This window comes from Chenopodium quinoa, unplaced genomic scaffold, assembly GCF_001683475.1.
Source record: "Chenopodium quinoa cultivar QQ74 unplaced genomic scaffold, ASM168347v1, whole genome shotgun sequence".
NCBI lineage: Eukaryota > Viridiplantae > Streptophyta > Magnoliopsida > Caryophyllales > Amaranthaceae > Chenopodium > Chenopodium quinoa.
In genome coordinates this window covers 2,153,636-2,176,858 of record NW_018744497.1, presented here as the reverse complement: position 1 = coordinate 2,176,858, position 23,223 = coordinate 2,153,636, and the positions used below count along the sequence as shown (strand labels likewise).

Sequence of the window (23,223 nt, the reverse complement as noted above, 5' to 3'; positions counted from 1 at the left end):
ACTTGTATTTAGCCTTTTTATATTAACTCTTCCAAAAACTAATAAACCTCAAAAGAAGAAAAATTTAAGCAAAACGAAACACTTATATTAACTCTTCCAAAAACTAATAAACCCCAAAAGAAGAAAAATTAAAGCAAAACGAAACACCTATAGAGGAAGATGGCGGCGAGATTATCTGCTCTTCGGTCATCGGTGCTGCGGCCACTGCTTCGCCGGCAGCAACTTCAATCATTGTCATCTCTAATTACTCCCCAGAATTCATCACTCTCTTCAATTTCTCAATTCACTCCTCCCATCCCACTCTCCAACCTCACCATTCCTGCCGCTGCCTGTGTCTTCTCATCCTTCTCTTTGGGTTCTAGAACCTACTCTTCCGACTCAGGTACTACTCTTTCTCATTATTATGCATATATTTATTGCAAGTAATGTGTTGGTTATTAAGGATATGAACGCAACAAATGATTTATTGTTTATGTTGTAAATTTGTGTTTGTTGCCAAAATATAATACGGGTATTGAGAAATTTAAATATAAGTTAAAGATTTACACCATTGTGGAGAAAAATGTGGATGTCCATGGATTGGGTCGGTTTGGGGCTGAATTGGGGCTTTTGCGGGATAAGTCGTGGGTCAATTGCTGCAATTCTTGCGGCTGCTTGTGAGCCAAATTGGTTGTGCTGGTGTTTAATTCAGCGTGGTAGGTGCCGCAGGTGAAGGAGGTTGCGATTGGTGGGGGTTGCGGCTGCTGAATGGAAAGGTGCGCTGCTATGGGTGTTGTGTGGTGGGCGAGTGGCTGTTGTCAGTAAGGCACTGCCGTTGTTGCGTGGCTGCTTACGGCTGCAGTTGAAGTGGGTTCTGGACGCTATTCTTGGTGTGGGTTTGTGAGATAGTTATGGCTGGTGGTGCGCGAGTGTGGCTGGTTTTGGTGTGTTGAGTTGCTGTGTCGGTGGGTGTTGCTCGGTGGTGCTGATTGTGGCTTCTGTGTTGGCAGTGAGGTGGTGGAGTTATTTGTTGGAGTAACAGGGGAGCAGGGGATAGTGATGTTGGTTAGTGGTGTGGAGCAGGGGAGTTGTGGTTGTGGGTAAAGGCACTTGCAAACTACTTGGAGTGACACATTTGACTCAAACCCGGAACACCGAACACGACCTACAGCAAAAAACAATAAATCTAAGGAATCATCGGGAAAATAAATAAAATAAAGAGGAACAAAGTATAAATAAAATGAAAAGCTATAACACATCAAAAACTTAAATAAGATAACATATAAAGAAGAGAGAGACGAGAGACAAAATTATTGACAAAAACTAAGACTTAAATCATTAGAATTAAGAAACATAAATAAATTATGAAATTAAACTAAAAATCACTAAAAATTACCTAATTACTTAATTTAAAAGATAAAAGACTAGAATAAGAAAATAAGAGAAATATAATTGTTTAAACGAGGGAAATTATGGGAAAAATAACTAGTAAACGACCCTCAAAATACTCCTACAAGGGAAATCATAGGTTTATTTTATAGTTGAGTCATGCTAAATTATTGTGTCCATACGAGTCAAAATTTAATTATCTAAATCGGGTTTTGACACCCTCAGCTTGCTATTGACTCATCTTAAGTATATTTTAAGCCTCTTTTTGTTGTGTGTATGTGTGTGCCCGCACTTTATACGGAGGATGAAGCCGCGTTGTGTTGTGTGTATGTGTTTGCCCACACTTTTTTCGGAAGATGTATTCATTTTTGAATTAGCAAGGGAGGGAGTGAGAGAGCTAATTAAAATAGATAATTTTAAGGGCATTAATTGCATTACATCAAGACGAAATTCTACTTGGATGCATTTCAACAAAATATGGAAGATGGAGCAATTTATGCTAATTGCCTCTATAAGAAATAAGACAAGGGACTCATAGAAAACTAATGGACTACCAAATTGTTATAACTTCACTGCAACAAATTGAGTTAATTGGCCTTTGTGCCAAGACAAAAATCGTGGCACAAGTTTAAAATTCCCGTAGCTATGCAATTTTGCTACGGAAATATTGAAATTTACTCTCGTGGCAAAAGAGATTGTGGCTAGGAATTTGCTATGGGAAAATGGATGGCGTGGCAAATTGATTTTTATGCCTTGGGAATTTATGTGGCACACAAATTCTCTTGCCACGAATACTAGTGTGGCTAACAAATTATTTGCCACAAAACAACCATTGCTAATAAACTTTGTTGCTACAAACATTACCGTGGCTAATAAACTTTTTTTCCTCATACTGTCGTGGAAAATAAAAACCATTGTCATTATACTGCCGTGGCTAAAAAAATCCCTTGCCACAAATACTACCTGGCTACCTAATTCGCTAGTTATAAGCTTTGTTGTGGAAAAAAAAAAAAGCACACATGTAGCTAAATATTTAAAACGACATTTTTTTTGCTTAAATATATAGCATTTGTTATTGTTGAAATAAATATATAACACACAATAAATTTGGAATAATAAACATTTGATATCCATACATACAAACATACTTGAAATTAGTATGTCTCAGTGTCTCATCACTATTTACACGAAAGAAAAATGTTAAAAAAAATAAGAAAACACACACTTAAATCCTTTTGCTGCAGGAAAATAAATAATTAACTTTGTAGTTTTATAAAGGAAAAATTGCTCATCTCACCTTTGGGGCGTCCGCTAAAAATAATCTCACTTTTGGTTTATTTTTAAATAATCTGACCTTTATACCCAATCCGCTTTAGATGGTCCCATCTGGTCATTTAACTTGTTGTACCAAGTTACATGACACGTGTCGGCAGCTAATTGGTTTAAAAAAAAATTAAAAAAAAGAAAAAATTATACATAATTAATTAAAACCACTTGTTTCATTTTTTTTTTAAAAAAAACCCCACCAGCTAACCACCCTCCATGGTTGCTCACTCCCACTGGCCCTCCACACGACCACCCTACCCCTTGAAACGCCAACTCCCTTCCCCCTCCCCTTGAACCACCAACTACACTCGAAAAACCCTTCCCCGTCCGGTTGTCTAGATCGGGACCTCCCTCCCCTTCTCCGCCACGTTTCCGGCTCCCTCCCCTACCCATGTCCCTTTTCCGGCCACCTCCCCTTCCCCTCGCCCCGAATTCGGCCCCTATCCCCTTCCCACGCCTCGATTTCAGCCTCCTCTCCTTCCCATGCCTTGATTTCAAATTTTCGGTAATGGGTTTGGTGGTTTAGAGGCGACAGAAGGGGCAGGGGTAGGGGCGACGATTGACCGATATGTGACGACGCTCTGGGCGTGGCGGAGCTGGTGTCCGGGACGATGGTAGGGCGGAGGGGTGGCCGGGGCTGGGATGGTGGCTGTTTTAATTTTTAATTACTATTATTTTTTAAATTTTAATTATATTTAAACAAGTTAGTTTTAAACTAGTTAATTAAAATTAATTAGTAATAATCTCTTCTTAAAAAAATTTAAATTAAAAGTTATATTTTGACCAATCACATTGTGACACGTGTACTTTAAACCAAATTTTTTTCTTACCTATTTATCAGGTAACCGGTCACTTAGGACCATTTTGGGCGGATTGGGTATAAACGTCGGATTATTTAAAAATAACCCAAAGGTAGGATTAATTTTAGCGGACGCTCAAAGGTGGGATTATTCCGGGCAATTTTTCCTTTTATAAAAGCATATAAAAATGTCTTGTGCTCTGGTATCTCCTATATCCCTACAAGAAATCAAGAAAAAAAAATCAATAAATTACAAAATAGATGGGAATAATAAGAACCCAGAGGTATATGAACATAAACTTGAATATAGTATTGATAACCTAGACTAAGTCACCTAAAGTGACTCCTCTTACGACATTTCTACATTAAAAGCCAAGTAATAAGCAAAATAAGACATGATGCAGTTTAATAGTTCATCATTTCATTCATTAAGTCATTTTCTAAGAGGTGGGCCAAATAGAAAATAAAATAGCAAAGTTAAATGAAAGATGAATAAGAGTCCTTAAATACACTAACCAGATTTAATTTTTTTGCCAGAAAAAAAATTCAAGACTAATAATTTGACTGTCCAGTTTCATTTGATGCTAAAGCTATATTCAACTATTATATAACTCTTGCTCAATTGTCAAATAAGAATGTTAATTGCTACCTATAATTAGGAAACCTTTTTCTCATAAATCCAATGAAAATTCACAGTTCAACCAAAGAACTGCTAAGTAATTTAATGTGCCAACTAGCTAGAAATTTCAATTTTTCCTTTGATGCATGTAAACTTGAGCTTAAATTTGTTGAATTTCAATGAACTAAAATTCTGCAGTCAGGCAGCGAATGCAGGTATGATTTATTTATTACTGCAATGTATTATGATCAGAGCTGAGAAAATCAAATATTTCTTATTCAACCTCTAACCCCGAGTTCAACCACAGACATAGTCCATTACTGTGGAATAATCAAGAGAATTGGGAATTATGAAAGAGTGTGAGTGAATGTATGGAGTTGTTAATGTAATCAGTTTCCATGACCAACTAATAGATCTATTTTGGCTCTCGACATACTGACTTACTGCCCTGCAACCATCAGACCTTCTTCCCTTCCATACCCCCAAGGGTCCCACATAATAAATTAAGGCAGCCTGTTATGATGTAGTACCTGACAAAGTTCCTCAGCAACGAAGGTTTTCCATGTACTAGGTTTGATCGAAGATTGATAGAATGTAATAAATCAAACATCACGAAACACCTACCAATTGTAGCTGGACAGAGACAAATATATTCTTACATAGCATAAAACATCAATAGGTAAAAATTCTTGCTTCCTTATATTATTTATACACGCAATTCCTTATATTCTTACTAATCCCCAAATTAAACTAGCAACTTCTTATAATAATGTAGTTAATTAAATCATCATCCGAATTTACTCCTTCTGGATTAATTAAGTTGATTCAGCGCAATTTTTTTTTGCTTCTTTAAGCTCTTTTATTAGACATGAATGTAATCATTAAACATCAGAAAATTGAAGAATATATTTGAAACAATATATTTGCGCATGCAAACAATATATCAGAAAATTTTGAGCAGATTATACCCAAAAATGATTCGTTAAAATAAAAAGAAACAAATCAGTTAAAAAAAAAAAAGCAGCACATGCAAACAATATATCAGACAATTGAACAGATTATACCCAAAAAAACTTGAATCAATAACTATTACAAAAATTCAATCAATTACTATTATAAAAATCGAATTAATTAAACTAAATCAGTTAAGAAACCATACGAAATTTTGAAAATTAAAGAACACAATTCACTTGAGCCATACGAAATTGACGCAGAAAATTGCAAGAATAGATAAAAATTGGAGTATAGTTCTTTTCAAGCATATCAATTAGAATACAACTTAACTACAACAAAATTCAACTGCTACCATATACAAATTGGAATAAGTTAAATTACCATACATTTCATATCTTGGTTTTAAAAAGTGCGCCTCAAGTGCGCCTAGGTGACAGGCGAAGTGAGGCGCAGGCCAAAATGCCACGGTCTTCCCAAGTGCAGCGCATTCTAGAAGGCACGCGCCTCAAACTGCCTCCACCTAGGTGTAAGGCGCAGCGCCTCAACCGCCTTATGTTAAAAAGTGTGAGAAAAGGGATCTGGGTTGATTTTTGTTAAAAAAACATTTTTTTTTTTTCAAATTGACACTTACCCGGTCTTTAAAATGATAAATCGAGCAAAAGCCTCATATTAATTGAATGAAATTGCTTTAATTTAACCCCCAATTGAAAAACCCTAATTATTGGGAAACCCTAATTTACGGGTTACTGAACAATTGGAGAAATTGATGGGTGCTGCTACAACAGAGATTGCCGGAGAGCAGTCCTTGACGGTTTCCGGCACCAGATCTACCGGAGGCCGGCGCCGGTCAAGCAACCCGGGTAAGTCTCCTCCTCCTCCTCATAATAATAATAATATTTTAATTTTAATCAATTATTAAACTTATATAATTATATTTGAGGTTATTTCCCTATGTTCAATACCAAAAAAGTTGTACAATAATTAAAATAATTTTTTTAAAAAAAGTGCGCCTCATGTACGAGAGGTGAGCGCCTCCGCCTTGTTCCTAGGCTCCAAGAACCCTTTGTGCCTCGGTGCGCCTCGCGCCTTTTAAAACTAAGTTTCATATTAAAATGCAGTAACAAACACGAACCAATGGTATCTTGAAATTTCTACGAATTGTAATTGATCTTGCGATTGTAGAGCGTAGATTGCGTTTTGAATTTTGGAATTTGGGGTGCAAATGGTTGTGATCTCAAGCAAACAAGGTTTTGTGATTTTGAGAGGATTTTTATTTTATTTTTTTTTTAAATTTTTTGCTGAATGTTGGCGGCTAATGAAAGTTGTCTAAGCGCCTAATTAATTTTGGGATGTTTTCCCCCTAAAAAAAAAATTGGGATGTTTTTTGTTTTTATTTTTAATTTTTTTTTTTTTTTTTTTTTTTTTTTTTTTTAGGGGCAAAGATGATCTTAATGTATGAAATATTATATTGTACACTAATATAAGCCTCATCACCTGACAAACAAGTTGTTCGGTTTGAGTTTGGATCGTGGCGTTTTGGGTAGGGTCCATATGAAGTCAATTTCGTGGTTAAAACTAATTGTACATTTAACCACGAAAATAATATTTATGTCTTAAGATTTGTAACACTAGTCTAATTTTATTTTCCTTAAGTACAATGCTATCGGTTTGTATTACTGTGGTACTACCTCCAAATTTTTTAGTTTACGCGTATTCTTTTTTGGGAAGTTTTTATTTATTTTTTTAGTTGATACATATTCCTTTTTGGGAAGCTTTTTTTTAGTTGATACGTATACCTTTTTGGGAAGTTTTTTTTTTAGTTGACCCCACTACAAACCTGATTAAATCAATTAAACACATGGTCTACTTACTTGTTTTTTACATTCTCTCTCCTCTCCTTAAAGTGTGTGCCCGAATTGAACGTGTCATTTAGCTGACCCCACTACAAACTTGATTAAATAAGTTAAAACACATGATCTACCTACTTGTTTTTTACATTCTCTCTCCTCTGCTTAAAGTGTGTGCATGAATTGAACGTGTCTTCTAAAAAGAAACGGTGGAAGTATATGTTTTCCTTGGAAATATATTTTAATGTACGTTGATTAGTGTTTGAATGGCCACATCGAAAAGAAATTCCCGTGGCACAAGTGTTGGATTGCCTCGGGAATAAAATTATTTGTGACACAAGTGTTGGATTGCCACGAGAATAAAATTACTCGTGGCGAATTTGCTTGGGAAAATAATATAGCCACGGCACAAGCTTCAATTTGCCACAATGTTTGTTTTCCCGTGCCATAATATTTTGTTGTCATTTTAAGGTATTTAGTTGACTACATTTTCCCATGGTAAGACCAAATTATGCCACCAATTTTGAATTCCCGTGGCGTAATTCGTGGCACAAGTGTCAATTTGTTGTAGTGTTGTGAAATATACATTACAAGGAAATGAAGGAAATTAAAAAAAAACGTTGAAAGTTGGGGGCAAGGGGGAATTTTGTGTGAATAAAGGGAAACATAGAATATAGTTAGTATCTATAATTATCAATTATTAAGTGGATGTTAGCATTTGAGTTAACGAAACCAAGATGTTAAGTTAATAATAGTTTCTTCCTCCGTGTCAAATATCTTACTCTATTACATCCCTGGTTTCGTGCTTATATAGTTTTCTTAATATTTGACCTAGTTTACTCCCTCATGCTTTGAGGGTCATGGTAGTTTCTGGTTTGTGAATGATTATTATGATTTACTTTAATGACAAAGTTGGTATCCTGCTCATGGACATTAAATATTTTTTTGACCCCTATTGGTTTCTTAAATTTTTTGAATATAGAATTATATTCAAATGTGGTCGTCGTCCAGTGTGATGATCAGTTGAATGACTTCCTTAAGAAGGCAGAAGGTATTTCATTATATAAGCTCTTTCTCTTCCACACCCTCCCCCTTTATATATTTTATGAATATTCATGCTGAAATTGTGCATTTTTTCTAGATGAATCTTTGCAGGCAATCTTCTACTTCACAGCAGTATGGTGTGGTCCATGTAAGTTAGAGTATTTTCTAAACATTTTCATTTAATTTGTATGGATTTTAAATTGTTATAGATTTGGGATATTTATTTAATAGGGATGAGTTAGATTTTAGTGTGTGTATTTTTTAAATCAAACTAGTTGTGGGCCCGTGCACCAACGTTCGCAATCCTCCAAGTTCATGGGGCATAGTTACTAGGAAGAACAGCTTGAACAAGCTTGAACAAGAGACAGCTCACTTCTTTAAATATCTACTCTTCCTATAATCATATAGAGCATAATGTTTATGGATTTTTTTTTTCAACATTTTGCCTACCATATTTCACTATTCATGAAGGGTCATTACCATGAAAATATGTGCATATTCGTTGATTTCAAATCTTTCTCTATAGTCATAAAACAATCATGAAATATTTTTGGTCAAGGCTGCTGTTTTTGATTTTATTTTTTATTTTTATTAAAATTTATTTTTAAACATTTCTAAAAATCATACTTTAAAACTGCACAATTCTAATTACATCAAGAGGTTAAATGTCCTCACAAATTTACTAAAAATCACAATTCATCTTAGTCCAATTCCTTTTTTATCTCCCCAAGAGAATAGTTTGTGAAGCCCCAACTGCCTTTACCATAAAGAAGCTAATGGGTTGAATTTATACCACAGCAAATCATTGGGTTATCATTTCCATCAAAGATTTACTGATTTTGCTATAGCTAGATACCCAGATACTCCAAACAATAGCCAGCATTGAATTTCACTATATCAACTTCTTCTCCTTTTCCCTACCAAACCCCATATATCAAATCTATAATAACTTTCTTGTGTTCAAAAGATTTACCCAAGCCTCACTAGACACCACATAAAGTCTTCTCTAAGTGACAAGCCATATCACAATAAAGAAAACATCTGATCATGTAAACATAGAGACTTACCATTAGCTCAGCAAAGCGCCAAAGCACATAAGTCTCCGCATACTTTGATCACGGAAACAAAACTACTGCTGAACTTTATACTTTGATGATCAAACTGGTCTGCTTAGCTTTTGTGTACCTGGTTGAGGTTGCTTATCCTCATGCATTTTTTTTAGGATGATAATTATTTTGCATTTGTTATTTTGTATAAAACTCTGGAGTAATGCTGCCAAACTTTTGTGCTCTTAAATCTCGATATGTTTTCACATGTTGTGGTTGTTTCATGGTCGGGTCTCTTGGAAATTGGAATGTATCCACTTGTGAATTTTCCAGTACATGAACAAAAGAATCATGGCATTTACCAATATTTTGTATAGGTTGGAGTATTAATTTTTATGATTTGCCTTTATAGATTGAAGATAGCAAGGTTTACAATTTGTTTTCTAAAAGCAATGCCACCTATTCACTTTAAGACACTAAACCCGATTTTGCCTTTGTTTAAACTTTAAAGGCAAAGCTGCTAAGAAATTCAATTGAACTCCAATTGACGGAAGAAACACCATACATATCCCATACTCCTTGCCCCCACAACCCTTTTAAATGGTTTCTTTGTGAAAGTATTTAGTAGGAGAATGTCATATTCTTTATGATTTGCGCTTATTAGCTTTCAGAATGCTGATTGGTTAGAATTGGTCTTGAATATGTTTTGCAGGTCAATTTCTGTGGCCAGATATGAAAAAGCTGAGTGAAGGTTTGCCTAATGTAAAGTTTTACAAGATTGATATTGATGAGGTAATGATACATATGTATGATTCCTTTTTGTGAGCTTTACTGTGATGAATGATAATAATTAGGCTCTTTGCATACAGTCTGTGGAAAGGAACATGGCTCCTTTTGTCACCTTATGATGTGTCACACACATGTATTATACAAGTCGATATATATGAAGTCCGAAAGTTGTGTCTTGTGACTTATTTCTAAGAACATAAAGTGTTGGAAAATGATTTAGGTATATCTTGATATGTGCAGTGATGTGTTTGAGCAAATTTTCGATTCGTTTAGTAATTAGATTCTATTTAATATGTTTTAATGTTTTTTTTGCATGCTTACATGGAAATAATTCTATGTTTTGTGTACAGTTCACTCATCTTAACTCACCTAACAATGATTTTGGATTTTCAGTGGGTTTAACTTTGCATGGTTAAATGATAGAGCATACTGTTAGTAACTATTCATCAAATAGCAAGTGAGGCTACACAATCCTTATTTAGGAAATAAGACTGAGTGGGTTGAAAAAGTTGTGTCAATTTCTGTCTTTCTAGCAAAAGTTGTTTAATTTTCGTACTATGCACCTAGTACAAATATTTTTGAAGAGGATCAAGCAGTAGCTAATGCATCTTGTATCATCAATAATACAATTGTAGTATACTAAAAACTCCAGGTTTTGCAATGTTGAATGCTTGGTTGGCCTTACCGAGAGCTGAAAAACAGAGCCTTGTGTTCAATATGTGACATACATATAGGGAGCTAAGCGGGGTTAAGGCAAAGTAATGCAGAAGAAGAGGAAGCCAAGAGTGATAAGTCATGGTAGCTAAAAGAGAAATTAGTGAGGTGAGCAGGAGATAAGAGAGATGTTTAGACTAGAGGGCAATTTAAAGAGAATATTAAAAAATTGAGGAAAGACAAGAGAGTAGAAGTAGAAAAGCGTGAAGGGGGGTGGGGAGCGGATTTTTAACTAATCTAGAAATACTTCAAGTGAAGACAATCCTCTTCTTCTTGGGAAGACAATACTCATAATTTCTACTAGTAGCTTGCATGTATTATGAACATTGTTTATTTCATTGCAAGACCGTATAGTGAGAGAAATAATTGGCTGTGTTTTAAGAACTTAGTATATGTTTAACCCTTGGACTTGCCTCCAACCACATCAATTTTCCACTTACATTTATCTACACCTATAGCAAAGTTATCTTTGAGATTCTACTCTGAATCGAAAAGGTCTTTTAGAATCGAATCGTAAAATCTTGAGTAACACTCAAATTTCATTGAGTTTATTTATATTACGGGGGTGTTTGGTTAGTTGCTTTTTGGAGCATAATGATTATTTTATAATTTTTTTTATTTTTTATTATTTTTTTTTTGTAAAAGAGTTATTTAATCATTTCAAAAAGCTCTTTGGGGTGTTTGGTAAGGTGCTTTTTGAAAGAGCAATTTTTTTTTTCCTTTTATTTTAATTAAGTTCTTTCACACACTAAAAGCTCTTGAAATTTGAAAGGCAAACTTTATATCATTATTTCAATGTAGTGATAATTGCATAATTATAATTAAGTCCTTTTGTTTTCTTATAGCAGCAGTGAGTCTTAGATATGAATTTTCTTGGTGATCATTTAGCGCTAGGATGTGATTTATGTTTGATGTTTGTTTTTAGGTGGGAACTGGACCTACAATAAGCAAGTTAAATATATCCTCTGTGGTAAGATTTCTGTCCCTTCTGGTTCCTTTACTTTGAATTTACTTGCTGGTATTATTGAAATTAGTTTATTGTGTTTTTTTACATAACCACTAATTTTATCATTGGAATTTGATACCAATTGACACATATGGATATGGGCTCACTTTAATTAATCTAGGAAGAACTTGAATGGAATATTTTTGGTCTGAGGTATGGGATTATAGGCATCACTCAACCCATTGGTTTGATTCCTAACCCTACATCTTATAGCAGAAGGTGATCCAAACACACCTTTGTGGATCTCATGGATTATAATTTCTAATTCAAACTCTTTGGTTTGATTTTAAGTAGCATCAAGTGGGTCCTTAACAAGAAAAAAAGGTACTGTGTGCAGATTAAATTGGTCTATATGTTTTGGTGAAGTGATTACTTATGTTTTAACATCTGTTAAAGATATCGGTTCAAATTACTTCATTAGTATTCCAGCCTTGCTCTCACCATTTTAGAGGAGCATTATGTACTAGTGAGCTGTACATGTTTTGTGCTTATCATATACTTTTGGAAATTAACTAATGTAGTATTAGCTGCACAAATCCAAAACAATGTGAAATACAACGAGAAAGATCTAAAGAAATTTGATTGAATAAGAACACATTTTATTGGCTTATAACAGATATTGCGGTTTGATTGATTGATTGATTGATTAAGGCTTTGATTGATTGTTAGATAGATAACAAATATTGCGACCAGGGTTACCTAATTCTTCCTCTGTTTCTTTTTTACTTGACCTATAGTCTCATGACACACAATTAAAGGAAGAAATAAGATAAAATAAAGGATTGTTTAATACAAAAAAAAAAAAAAAATATAACCACCAATAAGAGGGATGGATAAATTGGGGTTTTATGGTATTAGTTTATTTTTATTTAGTGTATGTTTATTTTCTTTAATCTCTTCCTTGTTGCGTGCCAAAGGGCTATAGGCCTAGTTAATAAAAATGGAGGAAATACATAGTACACTTTCGTGCTCGGAACGAGTATAAGACAACAATAAACTACCTAAACATGTTAAATTAGCCTAAAATTGTTCTACCCTACCAATATTTGCATTCGAATCTGTGCACTACCAATACATAATTCGGTAAATTCGCGTGGGGGTTGGGGAACTGGAGTATTAGGTAACTCTGGTGGCAGCACCTGAAATCTTATTTTGAGGTGGAGACTTTTTAAAAGTACTAAGAAGATGCACTCTAGAGTGGAATAATTTGTTAAAGAGGTAGAAGATCAACAAACTTTGGTTTCAATCCTTCTAAAACTTAAGATGAGCGTTAACAAGTGTCATAGGCAGTCAACGACACTGAGGGTTTTTGGGATTTATGTTAAATTTCAAAACTCTAAAGACATGTTTCTTTAATCCTTTAGGGCGTTTAAAATCTCAATGATATGATACTACGTATCATACTTTAGTTATTGGAGTTATTGCATACATTAGAATCAATAACTAACTATATAATAAAAGACACACCAACAATGATACGTGTCAAATTTTGGTGTCTTTAGTTTTTTGTGTTTTTTTTTTTGTTTAAACAAAAAACTCCTTTTATAAAACTTTTAATTTAGGAAATCATTACATAATAATAATTGTCTTAACAGTATAAAATAAGTAATGATCTTTTACATTCTATAGATGGATATGCAACTATCTAAGGTACGTGTTTTGGGACTCTTGGCAACATTTAATTACTTAATCTTTGAGAATTTTTTTTTTAAGAATATAATCTTCATATACTTAACAAGAATCACGTAAAAAAAACCTTACAGTATTTGTATCTTCTTCTACTATTTACTTTTTTTACAGGAAACTTCTACTATATATTTACTATACAACAAATGAAGGAAAATTTTGCATCAATAAACAAAAGATAGAAAATTTAATCGCAAAGATAAAAGATATTCAATCTTAATATGACTACTCTTCTTAAAAAATGGTTGCCAACATAATTTACTGTAGGAAAAAAAAATCCAAAATAGGAATTTACAAAACAAAATTGCATAATATTTAAAGAACAAGTAAAAAACAATTAACTTTAAATATTGAATTTTTTTAAAGAAAAAGTCAAAAATTAATTAAAGAATAACATATGAGTTGTTATTTTGAAAAACAATTTAGACCACATGAGGTATATATTGCACTTGGTTGTGATTAGATACATGGTTAGTGAGTAAACATCGTATAACCTTAAACGATCTTAAGAAAATGGATTATTTATTAAGGGTAATGCTATATGTAGATCTTAGGTCTTAGAATAAGCATTTAATATATTTTCTAATTTGGTATTAATTTAGGAATGTATGAAAAAATCACGCGCCAATCAGTGTAATTAATGTTATATTTTCATTTTTTTCCCCATTTTTAGCTCCTTATATATAGCTGTAAGGGCTATGTATAGCATTTTCCATTTATTAATATCATAGTTCTATAAAATTCCTTAACTTATAGTAATACATCCTCCGTTCTTTTTTTATTGCATCATAGGGGTTTTGGAGGCAAAATTTGATAGTGGGAAAAAGTAAAATAAAGAAACGTAAAAATACAAAATTGTCCATGTAATGTAAAGATAAAATAAAAAGTAAGTGTGAAAAAATAAGAGTATGTTGGGTATTTGCAGTTTGAACATAGATATTTTTTGTCCTAAAATGGAAGTGATGCAATATTTGTGAAACTTCCCTAAAAGGCAAGTGATTCGATATTAAAAGAACGGAGGAAGTATAAACAATACATCAATTTATCTTTAAAATTTTTTATTTACCCATATGAGAAATGATCAATGACATAATTTTAAAATACTCATTCGACTAAACAACTCTTTCACATGATATTCTATGTTTAAATTTTTGTAAAGACATGAAATAAGAAGAAAATAAGGTCAAAATTTGTTCACAGTTTTAGATGGTTTTTAATTTCTTTTAGTAAAATATAATGCTAAATTACAATAAATATTAAAATATAACGTGCATGGCACGGGACCTAACCTAGTATTTAGATAAAATCAAAACGTAAAATATATTTTTTTGAAAAACATAAATAAAAACTGGGTTACCAGTCCGGTCTGGATTCTTCCGGGTTAAGACATGACGTGACCGAAACCCGATATTAAAAATTTTACGACCCAGAGACCGACTGGTTTCAAAAGGGTCTGTCTATTTCACCAGTCTGAACAACCCTAGCAGTGCTTTTTTTTTTTCCTCTGTCACGTGAATGCCTCCATTTAGGGTCAAAATCATCAATCAAAGTTGAGGGAATGGGGTATGTTGGTTAATTCTGTACTTGCCATACTCTGACTGCTCTATTAGAGTATTAATTGTTCTTCAATTTATTCTGAAAGGTTCATGAATTTTGTTGACATTTTAAACTGGGAACTTTCCTTTATTATTTCATAGCAAAAATTGTCTATTTGCTTGCGATTTCATAAATTTCGCCTTGGTTTCTTGCTTTTCCATCTTTAGCCAACACTCCACTTTTTTAAGAATGGAAGGAAGGCTGCAGAGGTGATTGGTGCTGATATTAGGAAGATTAAGGATTTATCTTCAACATTGTACAAGTAAGGATCATCTTTTCTCTTGCACCCATGTTATGTCTGTTATGATTCATGTTATGTCTGTTATGATTCATCTTGGTTGGCATGCTTGAATGCTCTTTTTGATTCTGAAAGAAGATCAACTTCTTACCTACTGTGCAATCACACTAGGCGCTGTGGTCATTGATGTTGTTTGTTACATGATATGTAGAATATAACTATTGTGAAGTTATTACAGACTTTTCAGCTGAATCTTATGCCTTCTGCTTGGCAAGGGCGCTTCTTGAGAAAAATTGTGACCTTGGTCTATGCTGATCCATGTTATTTACTGCCCACCAAAAAATTCATTGAAATTTTATGTGAAATAAACGAAGGTAGTTATACTTTCTAAATACCTAAAACTATTAGGGTTTTTTTTTTTTTTTTTTTTTTTTTTTTTTTTTTTTTTTTTGTAATATTCTTTTCTACAATTATTGAAGTGCATGGTGCTAGGTTAGCAATGGAAGGTCCAGGCTTCCCTTCAGAAGATAACTTCATAGTACTCAAAATCCAACTTAATTTCGTCAAGTTAATTATATAGTAAACATGATTAAAGTTGCACTTTCAGTTCAATAGTGTTCTTCTCATGTTCTCATATTAAGCGACTTCTCATTGGATTCTTTTTCTATCCACACACACACATGGAGGGATCGGATGCAGGGAGTACAGACATTATCCATAACAAAGTTTAACCCTTTGTACTTGCTATTTAAATAAATGAACTAAGCTTCAGAAATATGAGCCTTTTAGCACAACAAAGAACCTTTAGTAGCACAACAAAGAACCTTTAGTTCAAAAAAAAAAAAAAAAAACTTAGAAATTGACTTTCAGAGCAAAAGAAAATGAACCCTTATTTTAAACTTGATTAAACTATGATTCAAAAACTATGAACTTGGATTTCAAAAAAGCTAAACTGCCTCAAAAATATGAATTAAATAGTATGAATCTTTAGTAGAAAAGGAACATTTAATTTTATAAGGTGAATTTCATGAAACTTGAATTCAAAAAATGTGGTATTCTTGAAAATGTATCGAACTCTTATCTACAATGGCTATGCTCTTTCGCCTTGCTTTGCCGTTGCCCATCTGAAGGTAGAGCCGGGACTCTCAAGTCTCAATTTTTCGTACATGAAACTTGAGTTCAAGATTGCATACTCAAATTTTGGTTTTATGGCATGGTGAGATATTTAGTGTGGCATATATATGGAAAGATTGGAAACACACTGGTAGGAATCAGATGGAACGTAGCCAATTGGGGAAGGTTTCAGGAAGAATAACAATGGAGGGAATCAGTTTGTATTGTATTAAGGAATGTAACAGTTATCCTTCTTTCGAGAGGAAGGAACTCTCCTTGATAAGCAAAGCTTAATGATATTTTCTGGATGCCTAACACCACCTCATTACAGTATTATTTATACTGATCCTCTTGGGTTATCAGTTTGTTACATTCATCCCCCCCTAATAACAGAAAATATTCTGCTAAGCAAAAAGACTAACAGAACCCTTAGTGCTAATAACAGAATTCAATTTATTAAAAGCATAACTAATTAAAAAGTAACAGCTCAGCTTCTTCAAGAAACTTCTGGCTAACCCCCTTGCTTCTTCTTACGCCTGGAGTATGTGGCCACTATAGGAGGCCTTGGCCCATTCCTTCCAATACCCTCCGCAACAAGTTTCACCTTGTCCTCAAGGTGGAAGTTAGGAAACCGAAGGTTTAAGTCTGAGTATGGCTCCCAAGTAGCTTCAAATTCAGGAAGATCCTTCCATTTAACCAACACCTCCAACTCTAGGTGCTGATTCCCGGTTTTGTTTCTGACCCCAAGGACTGAGTCTGGTTCCACAGCAAGGGTAAGGTCAGCAGTGAGTTGGGGAGGGAGGGGTGTAGCAGGGATCTGTGCTCCATGAGCTTTCTTCAGCTGGGATATGTGAAAGACAGGATGTATCTTTGCCCCCATAGGCAATTCAAGCTTATAGGCTACTTCCCCAACCCTTTGAACCACTTCATAAGGCCCGTAGTATCTTGGAGCTAACTTCATATTGCCCCTTCTACCCACAGACTGTTGCCTATAGGGCTGTAGTTTAAGGTAAACCCAATCTCCTACCTCAAAATGGCCTTCCCTCCTCTTTTGGTTCTTATAGCTTCGCATGAACTCTTGGGCTTGGAGTAGGTGGAACTTCAGGTCATCAAGGACAGCATCTCGGTCAATGAGCTGTTCCTCAACAGTGGAGTTGGCTGTAGTTCCTGGGCTATACCGGATCAGCTTTGGAGGATCCCTTCCATATAAGACCTTGAAAGGTGTGTGAAGGGTTGAAGTGTGGTATGATGTGTTGTACCAATATTCAGCCCATGGAATCCAAGAGAACCAAGATTTAGGCTTCCTACTCACAAAGCAGCGTAAGTACGATTCTAGCCCCTTGTTAAGAACTTCAGTCTGGCCGTCGGTTTGGGGATGGTAGGCTGTACTCCTTGTGAAGTGCAGTGCCCTGTAATCTGAATATCTCCCTCCAAAAACTGCTTAAGAAAACTTTGTCCCGATCCGAAACAATAGTGGAGGGTGTCCCATGTAGCCTTACTATCTCCTTTACAAAAGCTTGGGCCACACTCTGGGCTGTAAATGGGTGTTTCAGAGGAATGAAATGGCCATACTTGGACAGCCTATCCACCACAACCAATACAGTGTCCCACCTCAAGGACTTTGGTAACCCTTCCACGAAATCCATGGAGATATCTTCCCAAACTTTGTCGGGAATGGGAAGGGGTTGTAGCAACCCTAAGGGGCTAACTGTGGCAGCCTTACTCTGCTGGCAGATTGCACAGTCACGGACATACTCAGTGATATCCTTCCTCATTCCCACCCAGTACCATTCGGCAGCGAGCCTCTGATAAGTTTTGAAGTCCCCTGCATGCCCTCCAACTGGAGAGTCATGGTATTCATGGAGGAGGGCTGTTGTAAGGGGGGATTTCTTGGGAATTACAATCCTCCCTTTATACCGAAGTATATCATTTACCAAAGTAAACCATTTCAGTGGCTGGCCTCCATGTTTGATTTCGGTTGACAGCTTCATAATAAAAGGGTCTTGCTGAATTTGCTTCTCAATTTGATCCCATTGGAACCCAGCTACTGTCACTAAGGAAGAACACTCCACTTCCGGAGGAAATTCACGAGATAGGGCATCAGCCACCCTATTACTTGCGCCCGGTTTATACTGGATTTCAAATGTATAACCCAGTAGCTTGCCCACCCACTTTTGATAGGCTTGACCCACCTCCCTTTGTTCCAAAAAGTACTTCAAACTTTTCTGATCGGTGCGTACAATAAATGTACGCCCCAAGAGATAGTGTCTCCACCTTTCCACAGCCATCACAATTGCCATCAACTCCTTCTCGTATATCGGTTTACCCATGGCCCTACTGCCTAGTGTGCGACTGAAGAAGGCTATGGGATGTTCCTGCTGGGCTAACACCGCGCCAACCCCATGACCACAAGCATCCGTTTCCACTATAAATGTTTCACTGAAATTCGGCATAGCCAGAACAGGGGACTGAACCATAGCCATTTTCAGGTTCTGAAAAGCAATTGTGGCCTGCTCATGCCACCCGAATTTATCTTTCTTCAACTGATCAGTCAAGGCCCGGGCAATCTGAGCATAATTGCGGATGAACTTTCGGTAATAGCCTGTCAGTCCCAGGAAACCACGTAACTCTCTCAAGTTTTGAGGCTGTGGCCAATCAACCATGGCCTGGATTTTATTCTGATCAACCTCCACACCCTTCCCAGAAATTACATGACCCAAGTAGGCAACTCGGGTCTGCCCAAAGTCACATTGCTTGCGGTTAGCATACAACTGGTTTTTCCATAGCACACTCAAAACAACTGACAAATGATGCTCATGCTCTTTTAAGGATTTACTATATATCAAAACATCATCAAAGAAAACCAGTACGAACTTACGGAGATAGGGTCGGAAGACAGTGCTCATGAGGGACTGAAATGTTGCCGGAGCGTTGGTGAGGCCAAACGGCATCACTAAAAACTCATAGTGACCGTCATGGGTGCGAAAAGCGGTTTTGGATACGTCTGTTTCCTTAACCCGAATCTGATGATAGCCGGACTTGAGGTCCGGCTTGGAAAAAATTTGAGCTCCCTGGAGTTCATCCAGTAATTCATCAATTGGAATAGGGTACTTGTCAGGAATGGTGCTTTTGTTAAGAGCCCGATAGTCAACGCAAAACCTCCACGACCCGTCTTTCTTCTTGACCAACAATACTGGACTGTAATAGGGGCTAATGGAGGGTTGAATGATCCCATCCTTGAGCATATCTCGGACCAGCTTTTTAATTTCTGTTTTTTGGCTTTGTGGATATCGGTACGGCCGTACGCTAATGGGGTCAGTCCCCTCTTTCAAGAGGATGGAGTGCTCAATGTCCCTCTTGGGTGGTAACCCTTCCGGCATTTCGAACACCTGCTGGTGCTCCTGTAAGAGGAGCTGGAGGCAGGAAGGCACATCAGCGTCGGTTTTTGTGGTATCCATGGCTACAGACATCTCCAACAAAAAACCTTGTTTCTCCTTTCGAAGAGACCGAAACATGGCTCTCAAGGATACATTAGATCGTCCCAAAGAGAGATCTCCCCGGATAGTCACAGCCTCCTCTCCAACTCTAAACTTCATCACCTGCTGTTTCCAGTTGGTGGTCACCGTACCCAACTTCTCCAGCCACTGCATTCCTAAGATAACATCTGAATTTCCCCAGAGGTAAGACCAGGAAATCCTCCACTATGGTAATACCCTGCACATAGAGTATTACTCCCCTACATTCCCCTGAGCCTTGCACTGCCTGCCCATCGCCCAAGGTTACACCAAACGCACAGTTCCCCACCACCGGCAGATTCAAAATCTCGGCCACCTTAGTGGATAGAAAATTGTGGGTTGCTCCCGAGTCAATGAGAACCACCACGTCTTGGGTGTTTATAGAACCCGGAACCCGCATTGTCCGTGCCTGAGTCTAACCCATCACCGAACACAGGGATACCGTCGGTGGTGCTGGTGATGGTGGCTCGGTGGCCGGAGCCTCGACTTGCACTTCCCCTGCCGACAATTCTCTTTCCTCCTCGCCGATCCCTTCTTCTTCATCCACCGCCAACAACACACTTAACTCCCGCCGCTTGCAACGGTGGTTCAAATTCCACTTTTCATCGCACCTGAAGCAAAGCCCCGACTCCCTCTTCTGCTGGAGTTCCTTTTCACTCTACCTCCTTATTTCCCCTGGTATTCGGGTAGTGGTATTTCTGGGAGGGTAGGCTGAATTTGTGGTTAATGGCTTAGGGGTAGTATGGTTTAAATGTTGTTTGGGCTGGTATGTAGTATTGGGCCGGTTTGGGTTATTTTTGTAGGTAAGGGTATTTTGGGATTTTGTTTCTGGGCTTTTTATAAGGCCATACCTGAGCTTCTCTTCAGCAGATATTGCAAGCTCAATAGCGTCATCCAAGTCCCTGGGCCTGAGCATTCTTATTTCAGACCTTATCTCTCTACTCAGCCCAGTCATATAGTTGCTGAGAGCAACTATTTCAGTGACGTTCTCCAAGGGCGCCATTAATTCCACGAAGCGTTTGTTATACTAAGCCACCGTCGACGCACCCTGTTGCAGTGCTATCCACTGCTCATACAGGCCACCTTCGTGCGGACGGAACTTCCGAAGGATCGGAGACTTGAGCTCCACCCACCTACGAATTCGTCGCCGGCGGTTTTCGTACTGAAACCAGAGGATGGCATCTCCTTCGAGGGCAACCACCGCGGCCTCTACGCTGTCCGCTTCGCTCAGCCGGTAGAAGTGGAAGTAGCGTTCAGCCCTGAGGATCCAACCGTCCGGGTTAGTTCCGTCGAAGGTAGGTAGGTCCAATTTCTTTGACCTCCAACCCGTGGTGTGTTCTCTGGAACCCTCGGAGTTGTTTTCTCCCGATTGGTTTAGATCTGGTCCAAGGCCTTCAAACATGCCGTAGGTCTCGGCCATTTGGCTGTGACCACGGTTGAACTGAGTTGAGTCGTTTTTCTTCGACCCGATTAGCAACTCAGTAATCTGCTGGATCTGGTGGTCCAGCAGTTGGTTGAGATTCGCATCCTTCTGGGCTATGTCTTGACGTATCGCGCCAAGCTCTGTTTCCATATCATCCATGCGCTGGGCATTGGTTCTGGTACTAGGTGCCATCTGTGAATAGACGTTTTTTTTTTTGAAGGCTTGAGCGTCACCGCTCTGATACCGATTTGGTAGGAATCAGATGGAACGTAGCCAATTGGGGAAGGTTTCAGGAAGAATAACAATGGAGGGAATCAGTTTGTATTGTATTAAGGAATGTAACAGTTATCCTTGATAAGCAAAGCTTAATGATATTTTCTGGATGCCTAACACCACCTCATTACAGTATTATTTATACTGATCCTCTTGGGTTATCAGTTTGTTACATTTATCCCCCCCTAATAACAGAATATTCTGCTAAGCAAAAAGACTAACAGAACCCTTAGTGCTAATAACAGAATTCAATTTATTAAAAGCATAACTAATTAAAAAGTAACAGCTCAGCTTCTTCAAGAAACTTCTGGCTAGCCCCCTTGGTTCTTCTTACGCCTGGAGTATGTGGCCACTATAGGAGGCCTTGGCCCATTCCTTCCACACACTTGATGTCCATCTAACTTACATTCAGATTTTGTTTTCCATATTATTCATTTGTAAGGGTTGTGTAGATATAAATTAAAATGAACGTTAGCATCTGTTGGGTGACATTATTAAAATGTTGTAATATTATGGCTCTTGTGAGCATGGCACTGCTTAACTACCTATTTATTAGGATATGGTAAAATCTATAGGTGGTGTGGGTGGTGCATCTTCCACTTGATGCTAATTTTCCGTGGATGATTGTACATGAGTGAGGTTATTTTGGCAAACATCCATGGGTATTAGAGTGCATGAATTGGGAATTCTAAGGTTATTATTTGACATAGTTCAGTAATGATTTGATTGGAAGGAATTCTAAGGTTATAATTTGACATAGCTCAGTATGGTTTGATTAGAATCCATGGTAAAACTTTCTCATGTTCATATTTTTTGTTTACTTCAGGAATGAGTAGAAAAGATCTCTTATTGTGTGAAATGTATCCATGACGCTTGAGACTGGATGTGGATTGTGGTGTTATATTTTCAGATAAATGCACGAGTTTTACGTACTTTCTGAAGATCATTTTGCAAATGAAGATGTTTATTGATAATGTCTTGATTAAGCGGACAGCCAACAGCATGTGTCATTGCATCCTCTATTTCGTTTACTTAGAAATTCAAGGCAGGTGTTCATTTAGTACTTTTAACGGGTGCAATCAGTCTATTTGTCAAATTTCAGTTTACAGTTTGATCCTACCAAGCCATGATGGTTCTACATGCTAATGTTCGTCCATCTTCAAAGTGATGTTTTGTGTATGCTACAGATAGCAAGAGGTCGAAGTCAGGTTGAGCAAGCTTTGATTTGCCTATATTATTTTGGAGGGATTACTTGACGAGTCTCTTCATCTGAAAGCTTCCGTAATAGTTTGCATAACAAATTAACAAGTAGGTTGTGCAAAAAATCCGGAAAATAAAAGAAAAAAATGAACTGAAAGTGCAGTTAAGTGAATCAAAGTAGTAGGATTAATATTCATAAAACCCGAACAGGAAATATTTGTAAAAAACCGACTTAGCACTTATAAGTAACTAAAATTTTCACTTTTACACTTAATTGCCTCTCATTCATCTACTATCATCAAAATTTCGTTAATAATCCTACTAACTTGTTAATAATATTTACTATAAGCTGTACTTCGTATGTTATAGGCTTTGTATATAATATAGGATTCAACTTGTTTTATTTAACATATATAAAAGTTTTCCAAAAATCCTTGCTTGAGAGTTCAAGGCTTTGTAATTACAAAATATGTAATGTATATGTTTGCACTTTTCTTTTTTTGGCCAAATTACCAAATTGGTATAAAAAAAGAGCAGTATTTACCACATTGGTATATAAAAAACCTTTAACCACTTTAAGGTATTAAAAAAAGAAACAGGTGACAATTGGGCCTATTTTTTTAAGCTGAGTTTCATTATGAGCAGCGCGTGAGTTACTATTGATCAA

At 36.5% G+C, this 23,223-nt stretch overlaps 1 protein-coding gene across 2 annotated transcripts; it reads left to right on the top strand.

Annotated features, from left to right (window-relative positions):
• On the top strand, positions 1-22,830 carry LOC110697704 (thioredoxin O2, mitochondrial-like). 2 transcript variants are annotated; one of them, XM_021875084.1, is made up of 8 exons: positions 1-382; positions 5,852-5,926; positions 7,896-7,964; positions 8,055-8,105; positions 9,716-9,795; positions 11,432-11,476; positions 14,962-15,056; positions 22,183-22,830. In XM_021875084.1, exons 1-8 carry the CDS (start codon positions 160-162, stop codon positions 22,190-22,192), a joined length of 648 nt encoding a protein of 215 aa, XP_021730776.1. In that variant the 5' UTR covers positions 1-159; the 3' UTR covers positions 22,193-22,830. The 2 variants fall into 2 exon arrangements, with proteins under 2 accessions (XP_021730776.1, XP_021730777.1); XM_021875085.1 differs by lacking the exon at positions 5,852-5,926 and having other exon boundaries at positions 15-382.
• The last annotated feature ends 393 nt before the right edge of the window (positions 22,831-23,223 follow it).

Excerpts from the sequence above, each read along its gene's own strand:
- LOC110697704 (XM_021875084.1), top strand. The coding sequence starts at position 160 with ATGGCGGCGAGATTATCTGCTCTTCGGTCATCGGTGCTGCGGCCACTG. Across the intron at positions 8,106-9,715 it reads AGCAGTATGGTGTGGTCCAT|GTCAATTTCTGTGGCCAGAT; the intron begins GTAAGTTAGAGT and ends TATGTTTTGCAG. Across the intron at positions 9,796-11,431 it reads ACAAGATTGATATTGATGAG|GTGGGAACTGGACCTACAAT; the intron begins GTAATGATACAT and ends GTTTGTTTTTAG.